The sequence below is a fragment of the Patiria miniata genome, unplaced genomic scaffold (assembly GCF_015706575.1).
Source record: "Patiria miniata isolate m_02_andy unplaced genomic scaffold, ASM1570657v1 HiC_scaffold_9, whole genome shotgun sequence".
Classification (NCBI taxonomy): domain Eukaryota; kingdom Metazoa; phylum Echinodermata; class Asteroidea; order Valvatida; family Asterinidae; genus Patiria; species Patiria miniata.
This window is the reverse complement of record NW_024037076.1, coordinates 12,666,233-12,687,967: the sequence shown is the minus strand read 5'-3', so window position 1 is coordinate 12,687,967 and position 21,735 is coordinate 12,666,233. Positions and strand designations below refer to the sequence as shown.

Below are 21,735 nucleotides of genomic sequence, written 5' to 3'. Positions count from 1 at the left end.
TTTATGATTTTTTTTCTTTTCCTGTTATCTCAACAATTTATCGCATCTCATGTACTTTGGATATATAATGACAAATACCGCAGGCTTATTATCAGACACAATAAGTATCACCAGGGAAAAGCACTAACAAATATGTGCACGCTGAAGTTATAGCTTTTACCATGTATAAACTAATCCAGTGACAGCCAGTTTTCTGAGGTGGCACACTAGGTTCACGTGAGTCATTCTCAGGTAGTTTGCACGCACTGGGCTCCTTCAACCAATAGAGTTATGAAAATGCGCGTACACCTCGCGTGAGTGTGGTACCACCGCAGTAACAGCTTCTAATTCTGCCCTCCGGATTCAGCTGTGCTGGAATCCGGCGACCGAGCTTTTACTGCGGTGGTGTCACACTCACGCGCATGCTGCACGCGTTCTTAAAGACGAGTCGCGTACACACTTTGGTATTACTATTGGTCGAAGGAGCCCGGAGTGCAGTGTACTGCCTGAGCGCGACTCACGCGAGGCTTGCACCACCGCAGAAAATGGCTGCCACCGGATTTGTCTATTTGTCCAACATGTACATGTATGCCAATCTGGGTACACTGTGTGCAAATAATCAGTTTTACCGAAACACAAAGGATTATGATAGGTATGTGTGGTAATGTTGGTAGAGTTATTTCCAAATACATGTAAATTATAAGATCCAATGAAGAGGTGTTTCAAACTTTTAGTTTGTACACAGATTTAATTGAAAGCTAATCGACATGGATTACCTATTTTCTTCTTGAATTAGTGTCTATCGCCTAGTACTTGAAGCAAGGGCTTTAGCAGTTTGTACTGAATAATCTGCCCAACATGTTCAATACACATGTAGTACCAACTTCAATTACAACAATTATAAACACTTTTTTTCTTGTGAAATTAATTCAAGCAATAGATAATTCCATTGATGTAATTCGTTTTTTTAAATGTACATGTATTATACAAAGTCTTACTTTAATGAATAAGATGCTCTCTGAATAGACTTCAATCCTTTAACGCTGCCACCCAAGTCCCAGTTTTCTCTAGAAGCTGATGCAAAAGAACACACTTCATAAAAAAAATGGGTAGATTTATTATGTGGACTCTAGCAGATGCAGACCAAAACAAAGGTATTCCATCAATCTTCTTCTGCTTCAGACAGAACTTCCCATTCTTCCACCTGATGCACATCCTGATCTCCAACCTCTTCTGCCTCCATCTCCTCCTCTTCCGATTCCCCGACCTCATCGATGGAAAACATCTCTCCAAAATGGGGCATCTCAAAGCCTGCTTCCTCGTCACCCTCTATATCCTCCACAAAACCCTCAACGTCTTCAAGATAACCCTCAACATCCTCCACGCCTTCCACATAACCCTCAACATCCTCCACATCTCCCTCCACATCTTCCATATAACCTTCTACGTCCTCCACATAACCCTCTATATCCTCCACAAAACCCTCTTCATCTTCAACATAACCTTCAACATCCTCCACATAACTCGCCGCATCTTCCACATAACCCTCAACATCCTCCACATCACCTTCTGCATCCTCCATATTCTCCATATCACCCTCTTCTTCCTCCTCCACAAAACCCTCAACATCATCCACATAACCCTCAACATCCTCCAGATCAATTGCCGTATCCACCACATCAACAATATCACCTTCTTCCCCCCTATTACCCTCTTCTTCCTCCACATAACCCACTACATCCTCCACATCGCCCTCCACATCACCCTCGACATCCTCCACAATCCAGACGTCGTCTCCAAGTTCCTCTTCTTCTCCTGAGACATCTCCAGAGATATTGGATACATCTCCAGAGATATTGGAGATGTCTCCTACAGTACTGCTGATGATGTCTTCTTCACCATCATATGTTGTATCCATCTCTTGGTCACTGTCTTCATCCAGGATGATGACATCACCAGCCATTAGTTTTTCGACATCCATGTACTCTCCTCGCTCCTCATCAGCAGATGCATCAGCTGATAGATTTAGCTTGTGAGGGCTTTGTTGTGCTGGAGAGGCATTCAGTGAACTAGGAGATTTAGATCCTACATATTTAACCACCATGGGACCCGGGGAGGATGAGGTTAATTGAGTAGGCTCAGAAGTACCCAGGATTGAGCTTTTCTTTTGGACTGAAGATCCCTGATCGGAATCTTGGACTTCTAAAGTTGCTTGTTTAGAGCTGTCCTGCTTGGCTGGCAAAGTGGATGCTGCAGAGACTGACAGAGGTTGTTTCTTTTCTGTTTTGGTGACCCGGTCTGACTTCCTCACAGAGGTGTCAGTTGGACTTCTGGCTTTCTTAGATGGCACTTTTCCTTTAGCTACGACAGTCTTGGTAGTTGCATCCCCACCAGAGTCTGTGACCTCTGTCTTAATGGGTGTTTCTCGTGCATGTTCTTTTGCAGTTTTGGGTGCTTGCTGAACCTTCTTCTGTGACTCAGCAGATATTTTGTCAGCTGCGTCTGTCTGTTCAGGTGTAGATTTATCTGATACACTGTCTACTAAGGTATATTTTGAAGAAATCACAGATGTGTCCTCTTTTGAAGAGGTTTCTTTAGATGCCTTTTTCTGGACACTCCCTTTAGGTTGGGTCTCAGTTACAGACAGTACTGTCTTACTTTGTACATTTGTTAAGCGAGTTGAACTTCTTTTAGGAGATGATGCCAAAACCTTAGAGAGGATTGTTGTGGAGCCTGTATCTTTAAGGTGTGAAGGGTTTGGTGTTGAGAGAGTCTTTGAGGAAACTGATGCAACTGAATAAATAGACTTGGGACTTGCAATAGATGCTGCTTTTAGTCTTGATCCAACATCCTTCTGATAAGCTCCCTTGGGTGCCTCCTTCCTGGGAGACACTGTCTTGGACATAGCATCCTTGGGTGAAATTTCCTTGAGTTTGGCTTGCTTCTGCGGAACTTCACTTATGGTGGATTCAGGTGCAGTAACTTTGACAGTAGTTTCCGTACGTGTAGCCATTCTATGTGATGGTTTCTCAGCTGAAGAGTTTAATGGCTCATCTTCTACAGGTTTAGACTCTTTGGTAGAGATTCTCAGAGAAAGCTCCTTGGATGTTGATTTGGGTGTGGTTTCTACATCCTTGGTGTTGCTTGCTGAGGCTTTCTTTGGTTTAACCACTTTTGGTGGGATCTCCCTTTTGGACGTTGTCTCCTTAGATGCGATTCTTTTGAGTGTGGCGTTACTGGCAAGAGTTTCTTTTGGCAGGGCTTCCTCTGCAGGTATGATGTCTTCGTGTGTGATCTCTTTTGATACTGTCTTAGTACCTGATGACTCCTCGGAAAGAGCTTCTGGTGAAATTGCTGTTTCGGCTGGCTTTCCTTGGCCTTCAACCTCAGCTGTGTTTTCTTTCAAATTGGTTTCCGTTTCACTACCACTAGATGATCGAGTCTTCAAAGGAGAGGCCACTGGGGATTCCTTGGTCATGTTGTCTATTAAAGCTTTAGTGGACCTAGTTCTCCTGGGTGAGGCTCTTCTAGGCAAAGCTTCCTTGAGGCTGGAAATCTTAGGACGACATTCCATGGTTTCAGATTCCTTGACTTTTGTTTTGAAAGGTGTGACCCCAGTGGGCAAGGTTACCTCTGGCTGGGACTTGGATTCTCTTGTGTTCAAATTGGAAGCGGTTGCTGTGGCCCCTTTGGATGTGGCATCTCTATCTAAAGCACCAGTTTCACTCAACTCTTTTTGCTGGAGGTTGATTTCAAGGGATCTAGCTTCAATGGGCACAGGGTACTCGATTGAGGATTTCTGGACAGCAACCATTGGAGAAGGTTCCATTGTAGGAGACTTAATTCCCAGAGAAGTAGCTTTCTTGGAGGTAGATTCTCCCTGGGGCAGAGTTCCTCCTGGTTTTTCTGCTTTTTTCTCTGCTTCCTCAGCCAGGGTTTTGTCTGTCGGGATGATTTGTTGTGGCTTTCCTGTCTCTTCCTCAACTCCCTCGATAACTGTTCTCTCGATTGTAATTCTTTTCTTGCACTCTGTTTCTCCTTGCTCTTTGGTCTGTCGCTCTGTTTCCATGGGCACCACTTCCTTTGACATATTACCTCCTGGCTTACCTACATCACTCTTCACTTCCTTGAGTTTGGTTCCTCGCTCTGGTTTTTCTTGATTCGTCTCAGCTAGCTTGGAAACAGCTTTCTGGCAAGTGGTTGTTTCTGCTGGTTTATCTGCCTCCACCTTATTATCCTTGAGAGTAGCTCCTCTCTCGTGCTTAGAATCCCCTGACTTTCTCGGTATCCCTTCAGTAGCTTTAGACACTGTTTCCTTTGGCCTGTTTTTCCTGGTTGGCAACACTACATCAGGCTTGTTGGCCTCCTCTTCAGCTTCCATGTATACAGCCTCTGTGAATCTGGGACCTGCAATGGTCACAGTCTTTCCTGCCTCTCTCTCAGCTGCTGCTGTCACTATCTCCATCTGAGACTCTGCTTCCGTCCATGTCTCTGATGCAACTTCACCTGGTTTGGAGATTGGCCGAGGCAACTCTGGTTTGTCTGGACGATCGCACCTCAATGACGCCCCAACTGCAATCACCTGCCCGACTGAGAACATGCTCTGGGCAAAACTTGGCTGAAAGGCACTGCTGGAGCGACTTCCAGCAGACTTTTTGTGCACCGAAGCACCGACGCCTGCATCTTCAGACATGCTCTCCAAACCTACACTGCTCTCAGTTGGGATGTCTTCGGCAAGTGCAGCCTGTGCGGATGCAGACATTGAAGTGCCCTGACTAGCTTTAAAGCTGGTTCCCGATGACTGGTTTCTGCTGGCATAGTATTGCTGTGAGAATACAATACGATATTTTGTGAGGTTAATAACGTGAAATGACAACACATAATACCTCGGCAATCTGATTATTTTATGGACAGTATTTTATTGACAGAATGATACCTTTGTGTGCTAAGCACTAGTCTATTGTTGTGGTTTGCTGGACAAAAAACAAGAATGAATAAAGATCAAAAGAAAAATTAATTTCTTCCTTTTTCAATTTGTGCTTTTTATTGCTGGTATATAAAACGAAAAATACACAAAAACAGCAAAAGACAATTTGAAACAAATAACTCAAATTTCACTGAAACTTTGTGATTTTTTTATTTTTCACTTCATCTTAACGTCAAATTTCTCCAGAGCATTTCACAAGAACGTACAAGAATGTCTTGAAACTCTTTGATGATGTCATGCATTCACTATCAACCACTAGCCCACACTGCTGAGTGCATTCAGGGGTGGAAGTTTGTGCTACTATAGTGAAAGGAAATCCACTATTGCAAAATAAATGTGAACAGATCAGTCACAAATGTAAAATGATCCGTTATGTAAACAGGGCCCAATCCTGGGAGAAGCAAATGACATTGTAAACCTACAAGGATGCGATATAAATGATCCCGGAGGGAATTTGTCTGACATTTACTAGGGTCTAGAACTCACAGATCCAGGACAACTACTCAAAAATCCACTTGGCAAAGATCCTACCTTTAGTGAACTTACCTGAAACGGCCCATATTCCTTTCCACATTTTCAACAGAGTGAAAGATCAATACAAAGTAAGTTAGAATGTGAACTATCCAGTTTTAATACTTACCTGAGTTTTAGCGATGTGGTGGGCCGTGGCACAGTGGACTTCCCGGGCTGTATTCTCGTTGTTGTAGAACTTGGAGCACAGTTTGCAGAAGAAGCCGGAAATGGGTGTGATAAACTCTGACCCTGGAAAAGAGAACAAAAAGTCCTTATTAAGTCTGGATACAAGCTGAAGATTTCTTAAAAATACCCAAGGTACGGTGACTTACATGCCCGAAGAAACCTGTGTAGAGAAACCAATGAAGAAATGTTCAGTTCTTGTAGCTAGGAGGAAAACCCCACATAAATCATCACAAGCATCATCTAGTCCTTCAGCCTGTTTGTTTGTCGGCCTGTTTGTTTGAGACAAAACCAGGTGACGAACCAGATGTCTTTCTGTGGGAAAACCAAAGGAACCGGGTAAGAACTAGAAACCCCCACAAACATGTCATCCTGGGTGGGAATTGAACCTGGGTCACAGAGGCGGTATATAAGGAAAAGTACCACAGCCAATCTGACTCCCTTTAAGAGAAGGGAACTCAAGCCTAATAAGCATGTGGGCTGTTAGACGTGGACTTTTAGCAACAGAAAATGACTGTCTTGAAGCTTCTTTTTGTACAACACTTATGGTTTCCAAGCAAGAGTTTAACCTTTTCAATGACGACAAAAGGCAAATCACGGCATACACAACATTGATGATGTCCACATGTCTACTCCAGAGACGTGACTTAATTGCTTGCACACATTCAGTTACAAATGGGTTGTGTGCATTCACGTTTGAACCACTGCGCGCATGCATCATGAGCTGCACTAGTGTCTCCGGTGAATGGTCCATGCAGCACTACTCTCTCCCCCCATAGTCCAGAGGCTTCTTGGCGATTGGAATCTCAAAATTGTCTGATACACAGACTTCATAATCAAAGGTTGAATACCCTAGAGTGGTGTCACAGTTGCTCTATCAACTGAGATGAGTGGAGCTTTAACTCGGTATAATTGTGCAAGACGTCCAATCCCAATAGACCAGTATCACGTTGCGGCCATCTTGATATTTTTCCCATTTAAATCAACGTTACCAAAGCGAGACTTGGAAGGAAAAATAGTCTGGTTCCTTTTTGCACAAAAAACCATTAGCATTCAGCAGGGAACATGAAATGATGGCAGCATGATAAGGTCTATACACCCACCAAGGCTGTGGGAATGGCATAAGGGCACCAGATTATTGACCCAAATAGTAAGAAAGAAAAGACACAGGACACCAGAGTTGCTTATTGCCTCAGATAACCAGTGCCGAGATTTATTACCACCAGAAACCAACTTTTTTTGTCCTAAAGCACAAGCCATGTTTGATAAATAATTATTTCTGAATGAAACCTACTGACTATGTGGACTCCAGTGTGTCATCATCATTTACAGATTTTTTTAAGAGGCTTGAACAACCTACACCTAGGAACTCGCCACTGTAATAACAACTCGTGCTTACTGGAAATATACAACACTTAAAGAACAAACACTTAAGTTGAAAGCTGAACATGTATGTATTCACAGGAATAATGCAATGCTTGGCAAGAAAACGCCAATTCTGGCCTGCAGAAGATGTTCCACAGGTACTAACAACCGGGCCCAATTTCATAGCACTGCTAAGCACACAATTTTCTGCTTATAGAGCATTAATCTATTTCACGGCGACCATAAGCAGTAAGCACACACAAAAGGTTCACTTAACTCTGAAGAAAAACTTGCTTATTAAGTTGCGCGCACAACCTATAGCACATCTACGCCATGAAAAAGTGCTTAGTACTTTTTCTGCTATAGTTAGCACAACTTTTCTGCTCACTGCTAAGCAGCGCTATGAAATTTGGTCCCTGGTACTGAAGTCTCAACTCTTAAAGCATCCAAAAGTCAAATTTAACTATGCACTTGTAACAGATTGAATTACATTGTGTTTAAACCATAGAGAACTCGGGCGGTTTTGGGTGCAACAGTGAGTAATAGGTAGGGCGGTTTGGGGCGCTACAATGACTATAGGGATAAAGTTAGCAATTCAAGGTAAGCTTAAGCCCAATTTTATATCACACAGCTTGCACGAATATTTCAAAATCAGCCAGCATAACGTGTTATTAGGCTTAAAACCCCACCCCTATTCTGTCCCTGGCTCTTCAAGATCTTTGTACAAGGCGGCTTTCCCTGTGTATGTGTTTCAATTACATAAATTGGCAACCCATTACTACTCTAGCAGCTTATCTTAATTCACAGGCAGATGGAGTACGTTTTCAAACGTCTAAACTTAAGGCGAGGGGGGAAAGATACGGGCCTCTGGGTTGCCCGCAAAGAAGGCAAGCGCGGAACGCAAATTTTCACAAAAAAGTTTGTTACCCGCGGGGGATAAATGAAAGCCGTCCGGCAAATAAGTCAAGTGCTGACTGGGATTGATGTTGTGCGAGTGCTTAACTACATAAGCGTTCTGCAGTTCGAGGCATTTCCTGTGCGCAAACTTGTTCAAGGCCTGCACGTTTTTCTTGCCAATTCCCTGGCGCGCTTCCCCGTAGTAGAAGAGTCTTAGAAGGATGTCGGACCAGACTATCCTTGTGTTGGGAAGCCTTTGTCGAAGGCTGCCCAAACCCTCCTCTATCCCCGCCCGAATGTCCCAAACGGTGATCTTAAACAAGTCATTGGTGCCCAGATGTACGATGATGGTGTTTGGGGTCGGCCTGTCTTCGAGGTGCGCGGTGATGGAAGGATTCAGAGTGGAGATACCCGCGCCATTCTCACCGAGCCAGGTAACGGGCCCTGCCGATGATGGCCCATTGGGTGCAATCTGGCCTGCCCCGAGGACAATGTCGTCGCCGACAACCAAAGTGCGCATTGTTCCTGCAGATGGTTAAAGAAAATGATATATAGAGCAAGAGGCCAGAGCAAATGGTCTTGCAGAGGCCTCGGGTAAGGTCAAGGGGTACTTAGACCTTGTGTGGACGACTGTACAGCTGCGTACATCCCAACCATGGAGGGTGGTGCCAAGCCTTCGAGGAAGAGGAGTGCGACAAAAACATGACCATCTGGCTGACTGAGGAGGGCGCCCTGCTATTTGATCATCAGGGTTGTTGCTGATGACAATGTTGGAGTCAATAACTTTCGAAGTGCTCTGGTCTGGGCATTAGTCCAGTTGTTTCGCATCGTGATCCTCAGCATCGCAAGCCTTGCAATTTCACGTCAGTAAAAATTTATGGAAATTGCCACTACAAGGCCAAGGGTCACTCAACGTGATGACCACAAACAACACAAAGAAGCAAGTTCAGAGGAGAGAAGGAATATGTGATTTTGCTTGAACTGTGATTAAGTTAACCTGTTAGCGCTTGTATTACATTGTACAACACTGTATTTACTCCTTGGTGAATCTATTAAAAGTATCACACAATTCCTCTCTGACAATATTTGAAGGTAATAAGTACAGGGAGTCAGGTTGGTGCAATGGTTACTTTCCTCGCCTTCCACCGCTATTACCTGGGTTCAATTCCTGCCCGGACATATAAATAGGGTTTTCAGTCTCTACCTGATTCTGTGGGCAGGCCGACACTGGCTGTTTTTTTATTGTTAGGCAAATTAGGACCGAGCTATGGGGGCTTTCTGCTGTCCCCACAGCGTCTTCAGTCCCCATAGTACCATGGGACAAGTCGTGTGTAGTCCCAACAACTACGGAACAAGTGTGTGTGGGCTATCCCCAGAATGTTCTTCTGAGCTTTTCCTCCCACATCTAAAACTGTAAATTCTTCTCATTGTCTCCTCTCTACAGGTTTTTTCAGGCTTTCGAGCTACAGTGCCCAAGGCATTTTTGAGGAATCATTGGTTTCTGTACCAGAGAGAAATAAAACAATACAATGGAGTGCTGTGGCAGTTAAGGAGTAATAGCTGGGGCACTTTTGGGCAGTACTGGGACCAATGGATTAACGCAGGGCTCAACCTGAATGTTTCAATAATATGAAATGGCTCCGACCACACGCTTACATACCAATGACATTGGGCTTCTGTTGAGACTGTATCTTCCCTGCATCTGCGGCGCTCACGCTGCTGTTGCCCATTGCAGGTTGATTAGTCACACGACCAAAAACAGGTGCAGCAGGCTTCTCCTGTGCTGCAACGTTCTGTGAGCAGGAACACAAAAAATGACAGTGATTATTAACTAAACTTCTCCTGTGCTGAAACATTCTGTGAGCAAAGAACAAAACAAGAAAACTTGTGTGTATTAAACCCCAATACCCCGCAACCAAGACTGATCCCATGAAAAGAAGTCACTATATGTGATTACAAAAAGTGAGTGAACGTTAGTCGATTCTGTACAAGAAATAATGAGTAGAAAGAGACAAGACCAGGGGGTACACAACCACCGTTTTAAAGTTCTGTCCACGGATCAAAACAAGGTGTGCATTCTTTCAGCAAAACGAAAACAATTCACACACATCCCTATGTGATTTGTTTTCGTTTTGCTGAAAGAACTCTAACCTTCTTGTGATCCGTGGAACGGTGGTTGTGTTTAAAATTCCGTAACTTAAAAAGTAAATGAGTGATTTGAATGATTCTTGTACTAAAAGAAAGCTTATGAATTGGGCTTTCATATGCTAGATTTTGAAAGTGCTACATGCAGAACTTCACTAAAACAATGGTCCCGACATTTGGGTTTGGTTTTTTTTTTACTTACCCGGTTTTCAGGCAAAATATGAGGTCAGTGAATGAGAACCACACAACTCGCTTAGATATATCATTCACATTGTGTTACTGCATCGATTGTGTCAACCATGCAAACCCTTAAGTCTTACTTAAAATGTGAGGTATACTAAAATAATCACAAACATCAAATGAAAATAATAATAATAGTGAACATTAATACCGCGCCATATCTGTCAATATGACACTCCTGGCGCAAATTATGAGACGAAAGACGAAAGACAGGTAATGAAGTATATGATCATATGAGACCCATTATGTAGCACCTTTTTGCTAGGTGCTGCGGCGCATATTGCTGCCAGTGCCAGAAACACCGGGGCAAACCCCTTCTCTTAGCGACAAGTGTTACTGGGTTCTTTAACGCGCATTACACAACACACAGGACCTACGGCTTTACGTCCCATCAGAAGGACGAAGCAATAATGGTAAAGTGCCTTGATCAAGAGCACCAGCACCATGTTCCCACGGTCAGGATTCGAACCCATGTACCACGGCACACGAGTTGAACACCTTAACCATTGGACCACAGCGCCCCTGTTCATCAAGCCACAAGAGCATGCAGCAGCTGAAATCAGCACACATGCGGTCCTCTACCCTCACAGGTACCCAATGATACTCCTAGCTGAAGAGAGGCAACTGTAGTTAAGTGTCTTGCCCAAGGGTACCAACACAATGTTCCTGGCAGAGTTCGAACCCATGCACCATCGTACTTGAATCAAACACCGTAACCACTGGACCATGGCATTCTACATGCCATCAGAATCATCTTTTTTGGAAATGTTATAAACATCAAATGTGAGTGCGTTAATAGTAACTCACCTTTTTATGTGCCAATGAGGTAATATGCTTGTGATATGCCTTGATCTTTGCGAAGATAAGGTTACACGGGCCACAGCGGGGACGAATGAGCTCCAACTTCTACGAGACAAAGACAGTTTGTTGCAATAAAGTAAAAAAAATGTTGATTTAATACAATTAATATCACTGGTATTGACTTCTTTGATTCAAAGGAGTTTTACACCATTGTTTCTCTATAACCCACAGGTTTGCTATAATTTTAAAGATTACAGGGCGAGTAAAAAAAGGAAACCCAATTTGCCGGACCACTTTCTTAATAAAGTTCTGCATGTAGCCTTTTCAAATTCTCGGATATGAAAGCTCAAGTGATAAGCTTTCTTTTAGTACAAGAATCATTGAAATCACTCACATACTTTTCAAATTACGGAATTTTAAATACAACCACCGTTTTAAAAGTTCTGTACACGAAAAAAAGTGTGGGTTCTTTCAGCAAAATGAAACAATTCACACGCATCCTACGTGAATTGTTTTTGATTTGCTAAAAGAACACTTACCTTTTTTGTGATCTGTAGACAGAACTTTAAAACAGTGATCCGTGGAAGGGTGGTTGTGTTTAAAATTCTGTAACTTAAAAAGTACACAAGTGATTTGAATGATTCCTGTGCTAAAAGAAATCTTATTAATTGGGCTTTCATATCCTAGATTTTGATAGTGCTAAATGCAGAACTTCATTACATAATCCTGCCATTTGGGTTTCCTTTTTTGACTCGCCCTGTATAAAACTGTTGATCTGACTTGGACAAAACAGTTCCCTAGGCATGTTCAATGTAATTTTTATTTGCCAATTTTGTCAGGCAGAAAATTGACAATTGTTATTAAAAGGGGCATAACGTCCTGGAATGCACCCAATTTGGCTACAAAAGTGTTTGTAAACACAACCATCTTTTAAAAACTGGCATGTTTCATGACTCCAAAGGAATTATTCACCAGTGATACAACACCGGGTTAATAGTAAAACATCAAATTAAAGTTACCGACCTTATGTTCCGCTGAGCTCACATGTTCGTCATGACTGCAGGAGTAATGAGTGAAGCATATCTTGCAGTAGGAACGCTCACTACGACCAGCCTGTGGAGACACACTCAGGTTTTGCCTGTAAGGAACGAACCAAGACGTAGTGAAACATAGCTGCAATATCTTAGGAGTAAATTGGTAATATGTAATGCTATGGACAATGTACAAGTCAGGCAGTGTTACGCAGGACTCTTAACCACTTTGTGGCCAGGATTATTTTTTGGCAAAATGTTTTGATTTTCGCAAAAGGCAACATTTTCCAGCAAACACATTACAAAATACTGATATGCAAGAGTCATTTCAACAGCATTTGTACAATATTTCTTGCCGAAACCTCATATGTTTCAATACTCCGGGGTGTGCACTGGAGCGTAAATTGTACAACAATGGAGTACCGAAGTGAACACGTCACACGCACAAAATGTTTGTGAAAGACATTAGCGCGTGATTCAGCCCGTGAACCAACACGTGCGCGTACTCCATTCGTTTGCACTACACTTTCTGGTTCCAAATGACGTCACACTTCGGCACTCCATAGGCCATGCACAACGGCCAATTCAAAAAATCTCAATCTGGGACTAAACCTCACCTGAAGCACTGTGTGGCATCTGAGAGGGTCAGGGTTAAATGGGAAAGAACATTCAAACACTTACTGTGCGGCAAGACCCAAGCTCTGTCCAAGGATGCTGCTTCGTAGGGTAGCCTCCGAACCCTGCTTGGGCAGGAGCTTCAGTTTGGAGATGAGCTCTTTCTCCATGGTCGCAAAGTTGGCCTTCAGCAATGTGCTGTACCTGTACTTGTGTTTGCGACCAACAATGTGCGTCATGTATACCTGTGTAGGACATGAGGATAATAAGCCTTACATCATATCGTCACCGTTTTCACGAAGAGCCACATATGTCAAAAATTATATTTTTTTCGATTTTCCTTTTTTTCAATATTTTGCAATAAAACAATGTACTTAATCATGTTGACATGTTTCTGTTAGCAAAATATCATTAATTTCCAAGTTACATTAATGTTTCAAGGGGCAGAAATCTCGATAAATGAATTTTGCATTTTCACAAAGAGCCACATACATTTTGGCCCTTTGAACGCGTACAAAACTCATTGCACGGAAATATGTAAAAGTAGGTTAAATGAGATTTCCGTTTTCACAAAGAGCCACATATCTTTGTTACATTTTCAGCTGCGCGCGTACTCACACGCGCCTATGAAAATACATGTTGAACAGAAAGGGCCAATTGGTCGAAAACCTGAATTTGCGTTTTCACAAAGAGCCACATATCTTTACTAATTAATTTTCACCAATTAACTGCTGTATAAGTCTTATTACTGGGTTCATGTAAAAATTCAGCTCTCGTACAATCGTGTGATGGTTTCCTTGCTGCACAAAGTTGTTGCAAAGTAGTATTTCTGGCAGTTTTAAAATATGAGAAACTTCTTTCGCGATTATCTCGAAAACACTCTTCTTCAAAATCAACATAATATATACGTGGCTGTTCGTGAAAACGGTGACGATATGACTAAGCAACTTTTGAATTGAAATCGAGATCCTAGAATACTGATTTTTGTATCCCTATCATTACAGTTGGTAAAGCATCCTAGAGGAAAAACATCACACCAACTTAGAGAAAAGACAGTGAGAGGAAATTACAGTTCAGAGGTGGGAGGAAAAGCCCAGAAGATATTCTGGGGAAAACCCACGGAATTAGGTAGGGACTGAAAACCCAATCCACACATTGGCCCAGGGCAGGAATCAAACCCGGGTCACAGCGATGGAAGGCGAGGAAAGTACCACTACGCCAACCTGACTCCCAAGTCTTGGAATATACAGCATTCACTGAGTTAAAATTTCATCAGGTTAGTTGTTAAGCATCCATCTTTAGATTTTGGGCACTGTTGTTGCTTCAAACGAATTTAAAAAAAAATGCACAAATGACAAATGATGTTACCTTTAATTGTGACCAGACTTGTAATTTGGTTTGTGATTGACTTGTACTTGGCAGGTCATATTGTTTAATCAAGACAAAGAACATAACTCAACAAAAAAAAAGAGTAGCGACATCTTAAAAAGTTGGCAGTTTGACAAACCTTCAAAGTATGACAGATGGAGCCGCACACATAGCAGAACCATTCCAACATCACCTTGTCCTGTACGTACTTCTCCACACCTAGCGCCTTCAGGAGTCCCATCTAATCAAAGAACATTGGTGAAAAAATGTAAACAGAAAGGAGGGCTGTTAGCAAAGGTTTCAAGCTACAGTGGAACGTCGCTATACCAAACACCGCTATACCGAACATTCGGCTATACCGAACATCGTCCTTGGCTTCCGATTTTTGTGTACAAAACCAACCGAACATTGTTGTTGAAAACTGTCAACAGAAGAGCTACAAGTGGCTATTATTTCCCCAAGGCATAGAAGGGGAAAGCCACCCATCGATGTAGGTAGTAAGCTCAAAACTGTGTAATTACATAATTCAATAGTCGGCACGTGTTCGAAGTTGTCTTTCAGCAACTACCAGGGCGTGCAGGGTGAAGTTATGAAGGGTGCCATTTATTGAAAAGTCAGTACCGGAGCACCGGCAGCTTAAAATCGCTATACTGAACTATCACTATTACGAACATTTTCTGTGGATCCCGCGATGTTCGTTATAGCGGCGTTCCACTGTAATTAGCCATTGTAGTGCCACTTATTTTCAACTATCCATCTTATATTCAAAGTTATCCTCATTTCAATTTTTGGAATAAATTCCATTTTCAGTTCAGTTTCCAAGCACAAAGTTTTACAAAGTCTTCAGACATCACCAGTGTTCACCAGGTACTGAGGCCTGGATGACCGGATATTATTTGATTCAGCAGCAAATCTTACAAATTCTGAAGTGACTTAAGGGTTAAAAAGTCAAGGAAATGTAAGAACTTTTGCGCATTCCTCATTTTTTTGCATATTTTAAATCCAAACTGAATCTGAAATTCAGATTTTATATAACCCTGAAATTTAATATAACCAAAACTAAAAACATTTTTTTTTTTAAATTGTAATCTTAATTTAAGTTTTGCTCTTCACCAACACAATTTTAAAGTACTGCGTACTCAGTGCTGTCCAAAACATTATATGAAAATATTGTCAAGTTGCTCAGGAGTGACTCAAACCCGTGATCTCCTACTCATAAGTGAAGATTTTGGTGGGTTCAATTCCTGCTGGAGTACACTTATGATATTTTTCCTTTGTAAAAATACATGTACTGCTTTGAAATTCAGTGAAGGTCAAAATTGAATATTGACATATATCTCCCCGATGTAAAATGCTATCGAGTTAAAAAAAAATTGAAAATTAATATGGGAACAAACCTGGTGAGGGATGCTACTGTCTTTGATTTCAAGAGCCACAGATGAGTCGCCCGACATCGCAGGAACTTTACGCGGCACTTCCTCGGTCTCCATCTCTCCTTTTCTCTTCCTGCTGTTCTCGCCAATTGTCGGCCCATCTCCAACTGTTTTGTTAGTTGATGCTGATGAATTTGAAGAACTATTGCCCGATGATGGATCTGTTGGTTGCTTGCTGCTTTCCGCTGCGGGTGGGAGACTGGATATTTTGGTAGTTGGAGTTGTGGAGTTGGGAAAAGAAGCAGCTACATCTGAAAGTTGACTTGATGGCGAAGCAGTGACACCAGCTGAATTGGCTGATTTCTTGACGGACACTGCGACCCTGCTTGACGATGCTTGTGCAGCAGCAGCAGCAGATGCGATGTCACTGCTCATTGCCGTCATCTTCAAGGGTTTTGACACAGCTGATGTTTCAGTAAAGCCGACGACATCAACTTCTTGCATGGTTCTGGAGCCAAGTTTGGGGACTCCTGCCTGTCTCTGTGCCTTGGCAGATGTCCCTGCAGGTTTCTGTTTTGATGCCCCTGCAGGTTTCTGTTTTGATGTCCCTACAGGTTTCTGTTTTGCATCACTGCTGGATTTCTCTCTCATCTTTGAGGTTTCGTCTTTCTTCTCCTTTCCAGTTGTTGAGGACGTGGCATTTTTCTGCTCCTCTTCTGTTCTGGAAGGCGTGGTACTCTGCTTTTCCTTCTCTTTCATTGAAATGGGTGTGACGTCTTTCTCCCTTGCCTTTTCAGTAGCTTTGACGGGTGTGGCTTTTTCATCTTTCTTTTCTGTGATCTTGGTTGACGTATCGTTTTTTAGCTTATCCTTCTTATCTGTTGCTCTGGACGGCATGTTGTCCTTTTCTGTTGCTCTAGAACTTAAGTTGTTCCCTTCATCTTTCTGTTCATCAGTTTTTGAAGGTGTGGCTTTCTTCTCTTGATTTGCTTTCTCTAAAGGCGTGTCAATCTTCTCCGTCTCCATCTTAGCATCCTCATTTTCATCTTTCTTTGTTCGAATCTTCTTTGCCTCTGAATCCCTGGTGTTACCTTTGTTCCCTGTCGGAAAATTTTCTTGTCTTTTACTTGCTGGTGGTGGTGTTATCAGAGCCGAACGCTGCCACCTGCCGTCGATGAATACTTCACCCATCTTCACATCAGGTCTCTTGCGCTTCCTCTCAGGGCTGTGGCTGCTTCTCCTCTCCGTTGAGACTTGCCGATCACTTGAAGGGTACCTCCCTTGTCTCTTTTCAATCTCCTTGGGTGATTCCTTGTTTTTAGCTGGATCCCTCTTCATTTTCTCCAGGCTCCCGCTTCGTGACCTCTTTGGGGATGGCGGGGACTTGTAGGCCGGTTTCCTCTTCTCCACCTCTCGATGATGACTTTGGGACCTAGACCTCTTTGCATCCGTCGGCCGCATCCTCGGTGGACTTCTTGTCCCCATCCCCCTGTCTCTGTCTCTGTCACCATATCGGTCCCTCTCCTTATCTCTGTCATCCAGTCTTGATTTGTCTCGCTCTTTCGACCTGGCTCTGTCTCTGTCCTTGTCTAGGCTCACCTGTTGTTAGAAAAAAAAATGAAATAATCATAAATTAAATTTTGATATTCATTCTAATTCTGTTTGAAACAGGGCAACAAGTACATTTCTATAATACTTGTGATTTGTCAATTACATCCCAGAGGGTGAATTTTCAGTTAGACATCAAATAATTTCTGACCATTTACCAGATGGAATGGACCTTCATAAACAGATTTGCTCAATTTCTTTGTACTGGTAATGTAATATGAGGGTTCATATTGATTGTGGTAGTTTCTGTTCTTCAAGACGTTTTGGTCTAACTTCAATGTCTCGAGGGATGTCAATGGAAAGCAAAAGGCATTACTCAATTCGGGCGATTCACAATGCAGTGCGCCACCAAGAGTTTGCCACAAAAAGTTCATTTTTCCCAGTGCATTGTGGGAGATGGTCGACAAATTCGCAGCACGGAACATTTGAAATTGTTCGTTTTTCCGGTCAGTAGTTTCGATTCGAGGATCTGTTTGCCCTTTTCTTTTCTTATCAATATGGTGTTTTTTGGTAAGGTGCCAGAACGTAAATGCCCCAATCTATAAAGAATAAGCTCAAGTTTTCTACTGACACTCATTCAAATGGGCCATGTTTTGTCGACCGTAAACTTGAAAAATTGACTCTCCATGGCAAACTCTTGGTGGCGCACTGCATTGTGAATTGCCCAAATTTACAAACATGCCAAGATTCGAGTACGTCTACTCAAATTCCTTACCCCTTTCTGGTTTGGCATTGTCTTCTTTTGCATGGCTGATGGCCCGCCTTCAATAGCCACATCATCAAACTTGTTGATTTCCTTACAGAACTCATCCATCTGATCCTGGAGAATCTGTTCCTTCTGCTTCTTCAGCATCTCTACCCTCCGGTCGATGGAGGAGATGGTCTCGTCCGTATCAGTCTCTGACAGGAAAGGGATCTCGGCTGAAGCAGCAGTTGAAAACAGACTGGTTGAGATCACAGGAACAGGGTTGGAGACTTCAGGTGTCTGCAGCTGACGTTTTCTGTGGGAGTCCACTGGTGTCTTAAACTCAGCATCTGGTTCCCGTTTGGTACTTTTGAGGAAGGCATCGACACTGGCATGCCATGGGCTCTTTGGCGCTCCATCTGTAGGTTTGCCTATTCCTTTGAGAACGCTCCCTGAAGACTGCCTTGACTGCTGCGATTTGGACTTTTTTCTGCCTCGAAGCTGGTCGGAATCAGGAGATCGAAGCCTATTGGAATTAGGAGATGATTTTGATGCACTTGTGCCTTCTCGACCTTTATGGCTTGGAGTTTCAGGAGCAGGTTCTGGCTCATTCCAATCTTCCTCTAATGTGCTTGGCCAAATGGTGCTGATATCATCCACATCATCAGGTTTTGGCTCAACTTTGGCAGCCCCCATGACAATTTTATCCCTGTTTGGACTGTCAATGTAACCGTCCGCTTTCAGCGACTGCAGTACTTCCAGAGACTGCGTCTTCTGAACTTCAACTGACAAAGGTGCTCTGGCCTTTTCCAAAAGTACCAAAGCCTGTTTTTGTGGTTCCAAAACGCTAGCCGTCGTAGATGCCATAGGTGAACTGCGGACAGGATAACTGACTGCAGTGAGTCGCGGGTCTTGAAGACCCGTGAAGTTGGAGGTAGAACTTATTACTTGTCGCCCTTGTAAACTACCAGTTTGCCTCTCGGGTACGTTTGAGATATCAGAACCAGCTCTAATTTGACAAGCAGATGCGATCCTCGATGACTGTCTTAAATGCTGGCCTTGGTCTGCACTGGCATTTTTGTTGGCCGTGATGGTCTGAGTTCGGTTGGACCACTTTTGTGGCTGTACTTTAATACTGGACATATTGAGTGTTGCTGTCGGCCCTGGAAGCTGCTGAGGGGCCTGTAAGATAAGATCTTGCTGCTGCTGCTGCTGCTGATGCCTGTTCAGTTGTGCAAGTAGTTGCTGCTGCTGTTCCGTTAGCTGTTGGATTTGAGATGCTACCTGTATTGTTTCATTCACTGATGATGGCAATAATGGCTTGACCGTGTTATAGAAGGCTGTGGCAATCAAGTGTGCCTGGGCCTGCTGTGCGGGTTCTAACGACGTTTGTTTCGTCACATTTTGCTGTGTACTCAGAGAAGTAGTAGGCCTACTGCTAATGCTACTACTGACAAGACTACTTGAGCGAAGAGTGCCCACAATATTACCGGCTACTGTAACAGGAACACCCATCATGCGTGCGGCAAAAAGTTGCTCCTGTAACAACTCTTCCTCCGTTTTGCTCAACAACGTTGGCTTCGTTAAGCTAACGTGCATTCCTGGCGATGCTGACGCTGTTGATCCTTCCCTGCTGGTCACCGCTCCACTCAACATCAATGGCAATTCCTTGTCAAGGTTCAGGCTTTGCCTTGTTTGGGAACCTGCGGTCACGTCTGTGACGGTTTCTGCCCGTCCGGAAACTGGGCCACTTGTCACAGCAACTCGAAATGGAAGTTTTTTCCAGCCTTGCCCGGCGCGCACGGCGGCCGTGGAGAACAGGTCTGCTATCGGCTGGGGTAAGTTATCTTTATTCGCCATGTCGAATACAAATTCTAGTGACGAAATTCTTCATCTACAATATGTAATTTACACACATACGCCATAAACAGGTAATAAGTATCCCTTATTTCAATCAAAATGAGAGAGACTCCTTCGCAGTTTCATCTTAGATCTTTCAGTTTCAGGGCAGCAATTTGGCAGCAGGTACCCATAGTATGGTAACTGTACTACTCACGCACATCATGTACACTTATTTACTAGGGAGCCAGACTGATCTCTAGCTCGCGGCGCGAGATTTTAATGAACGTTGGTGGCGGGCTACACAATTTTCATCGACTCGGCTCCGCGCGCTCTTCGCCTTGCAACAGAAACTTTGCATACGTGCCCATGGGTTCTTGCTCTGTGGTTCAAGTTACTAAAGTTCAAACGCTATACAAATAATTTATAACAGTGATTAAAGGCTGATTGTGATGTCCAGCCCCTGGTCCAGCCCCTCCGTTTTTTTCACTTTTTCCAAAAAAATGTATGTCCCAAAAAAGTAGTCTCCTATTTTATCTTCAGTTTTTCCAATTTTTCCAATCTTTGTACGTGTACTCCGAGTTCCACTAGTCCACATGTATTTTAGATTTTCGGAAGTGAGAGGTCAATTCTTGGCACAATATTTCTCTTTCACGTTATGCGGTGCTCCAGTTTCCATAAATTGAGATGTAACTGCTGTAACAGTTTCTTAAGAAATGAATGTACCAGAAGTAATTTTTAAAACTCCGACTTGTAAACGCTAATTTTCCAATTCCAGGAGTCTGGAGCGCGCCACCAGGAGTCAACTTCAGGCTCTCAGAACGGTATTGTCGGACCACATGTTTCAACATTTTAAAGTACATGTAATTTACTCCCTATCTAAACTGTTGCTGATTTCTTTTTCGATTGACGTCTCAAAGTGAATAATTTTGTATATATGAAAAATAGCCATTTTAAAACAAAATCTGTTCAAGGTGAACTTGAAAATACGGGACATAACATCTGTATTGATTATACATGTTCACTCAACCAAAAAGAAAGTCCGCCTAATGTTTTTTTTGTCTATCTAAAAAAAATACTGGGCACCTCTTGCTCAAATAACGACAAATCAGTACAGAAATTCTTTAGCAATCCAGCCATACTCTTTATTTGGCCCAAAACGGTAATAATGTGTACGGAATTATGCAGTACATGACAGATCATACCGAAAAAAAGAAGTTGCACTTTTGTATACAGATGTACGTGCAAGTTGAGTGTAAACATTTTCGTCTCTAACGCAATCTAAACAAAAATAAATCTTAAAAACTGATTTCTAATTTTGTTCTTTTTACCCTTTCCTTTCCTGAACTTCAAATAACATGAAAAAAAAGAGTATGCATTTAAAGAAAGGGTGAAAAGATAACCAACAAAATTCGAAATTAATTTTAAGATTTTTTTGTTGGAAGATTGCGTTAGAAACGAAATGTTCTTGCACGTATACGAAAGTGCAATTTTGTTGGGGTATCATTATTTTGTCGTAAATTGCATAATTTGTGTACACATTAGGCCTATCGCTACTTGGTGCCAAATAAAGACTATGGCTGGATTGGTAAGGAATTTCTGTACTGCTTAGTCGTTATTCGAGCAAAGATGCTCAGTATTTTTTAGCGGGTCAGACAAAATAGTGTTGGGGGATTAGTTGAGTATATGATCTCTCTGAATAATTATTTGAAAACAGTATTTTTTTTCTTTTTCACCCAATAATAAGACTGTTTTTATTTTGAAAACTGTTTTAGTTACAACATTATCCCCACTCAATATAAATTGCTTCAAACCAGGCTCCCTGACAGAAATCCAACAAATAAGCAAAGACACCCACCAAGAAGCTCAGAAACAAACAAGGCCAAAAAAGAGGGACTTCAACCAGCATTCATAAATACCTCAGACAGTTTAGCCATTCCTATTGGTCGAGAGCCCGTCACGTGGCCGGTATTAAACGGATGATAAAGACATGGCTAGCTGGTCTTAAACACTTTTCCAGTGTCACAATAAAATGTGGACTCCTAAAAATCCAGTGCCTCTTATCGTTTCATTGGTTGAACGTTCACAATCCTCACGTAGGCATGC

General features: G+C 42.6%; 1 protein-coding gene across 2 annotated transcripts; it reads right to left on the bottom strand.

Annotated features, from left to right (window-relative positions):
• Nucleotides 1-27: 27 nt before the first annotated feature.
• Nucleotides 28-19,839, bottom strand: LOC119719977. 2 transcript variants are annotated; one of them, XM_038189466.1, is made up of 10 exons: nucleotides 17,821-19,839; nucleotides 16,102-17,096; nucleotides 15,522-16,053; nucleotides 14,264-14,365; nucleotides 12,823-13,001; nucleotides 12,134-12,248; nucleotides 11,117-11,215; nucleotides 9,585-9,717; nucleotides 5,607-5,728; nucleotides 28-4,804 (listed from the first exon to the last, which is right to left on the bottom strand). In XM_038189466.1, the coding sequence occupies exons 1-10, from the start codon at nucleotides 19,648-19,650 to the stop codon at nucleotides 1,142-1,144; spliced, it is 7,770 nt and encodes a 2,589-aa protein (XP_038045394.1). In that variant the 5' UTR covers nucleotides 19,651-19,839; the 3' UTR covers nucleotides 28-1,141. The 2 variants fall into 2 exon arrangements, with proteins under 2 accessions (XP_038045394.1, XP_038045393.1); XM_038189465.1 differs by having other exon boundaries at nucleotides 15,522-17,096.
• Between the last annotated feature and the right edge of the window lie 1,896 nt (nucleotides 19,840-21,735).

What these genes read in the sequence shown, in the direction of transcription:
- LOC119719977 (XM_038189465.1), bottom strand. Translation starts at nt 19,650, where the DNA reads ATGGCGAATAAAGATAACTTACCCCAGCCGATAGCAGACCTGTTCTCC. An exon ending in ACAGTAGCATCCCTCACCAG is followed by an intron (nt 14,366 to 15,521) that starts GTTTGTTCCCAT and finishes TTCTTTGATTAG; the next exon opens with ATGGGACTCCTGAAGGCGCT. An exon ending in TGAGCTCAGCGGAACATAAG is followed by an intron (nt 11,216 to 12,133) that starts GTCGGTAACTTT and finishes TTTGTCTCGTAG; the next exon opens with AAGTTGGAGCTCATTCGTCC.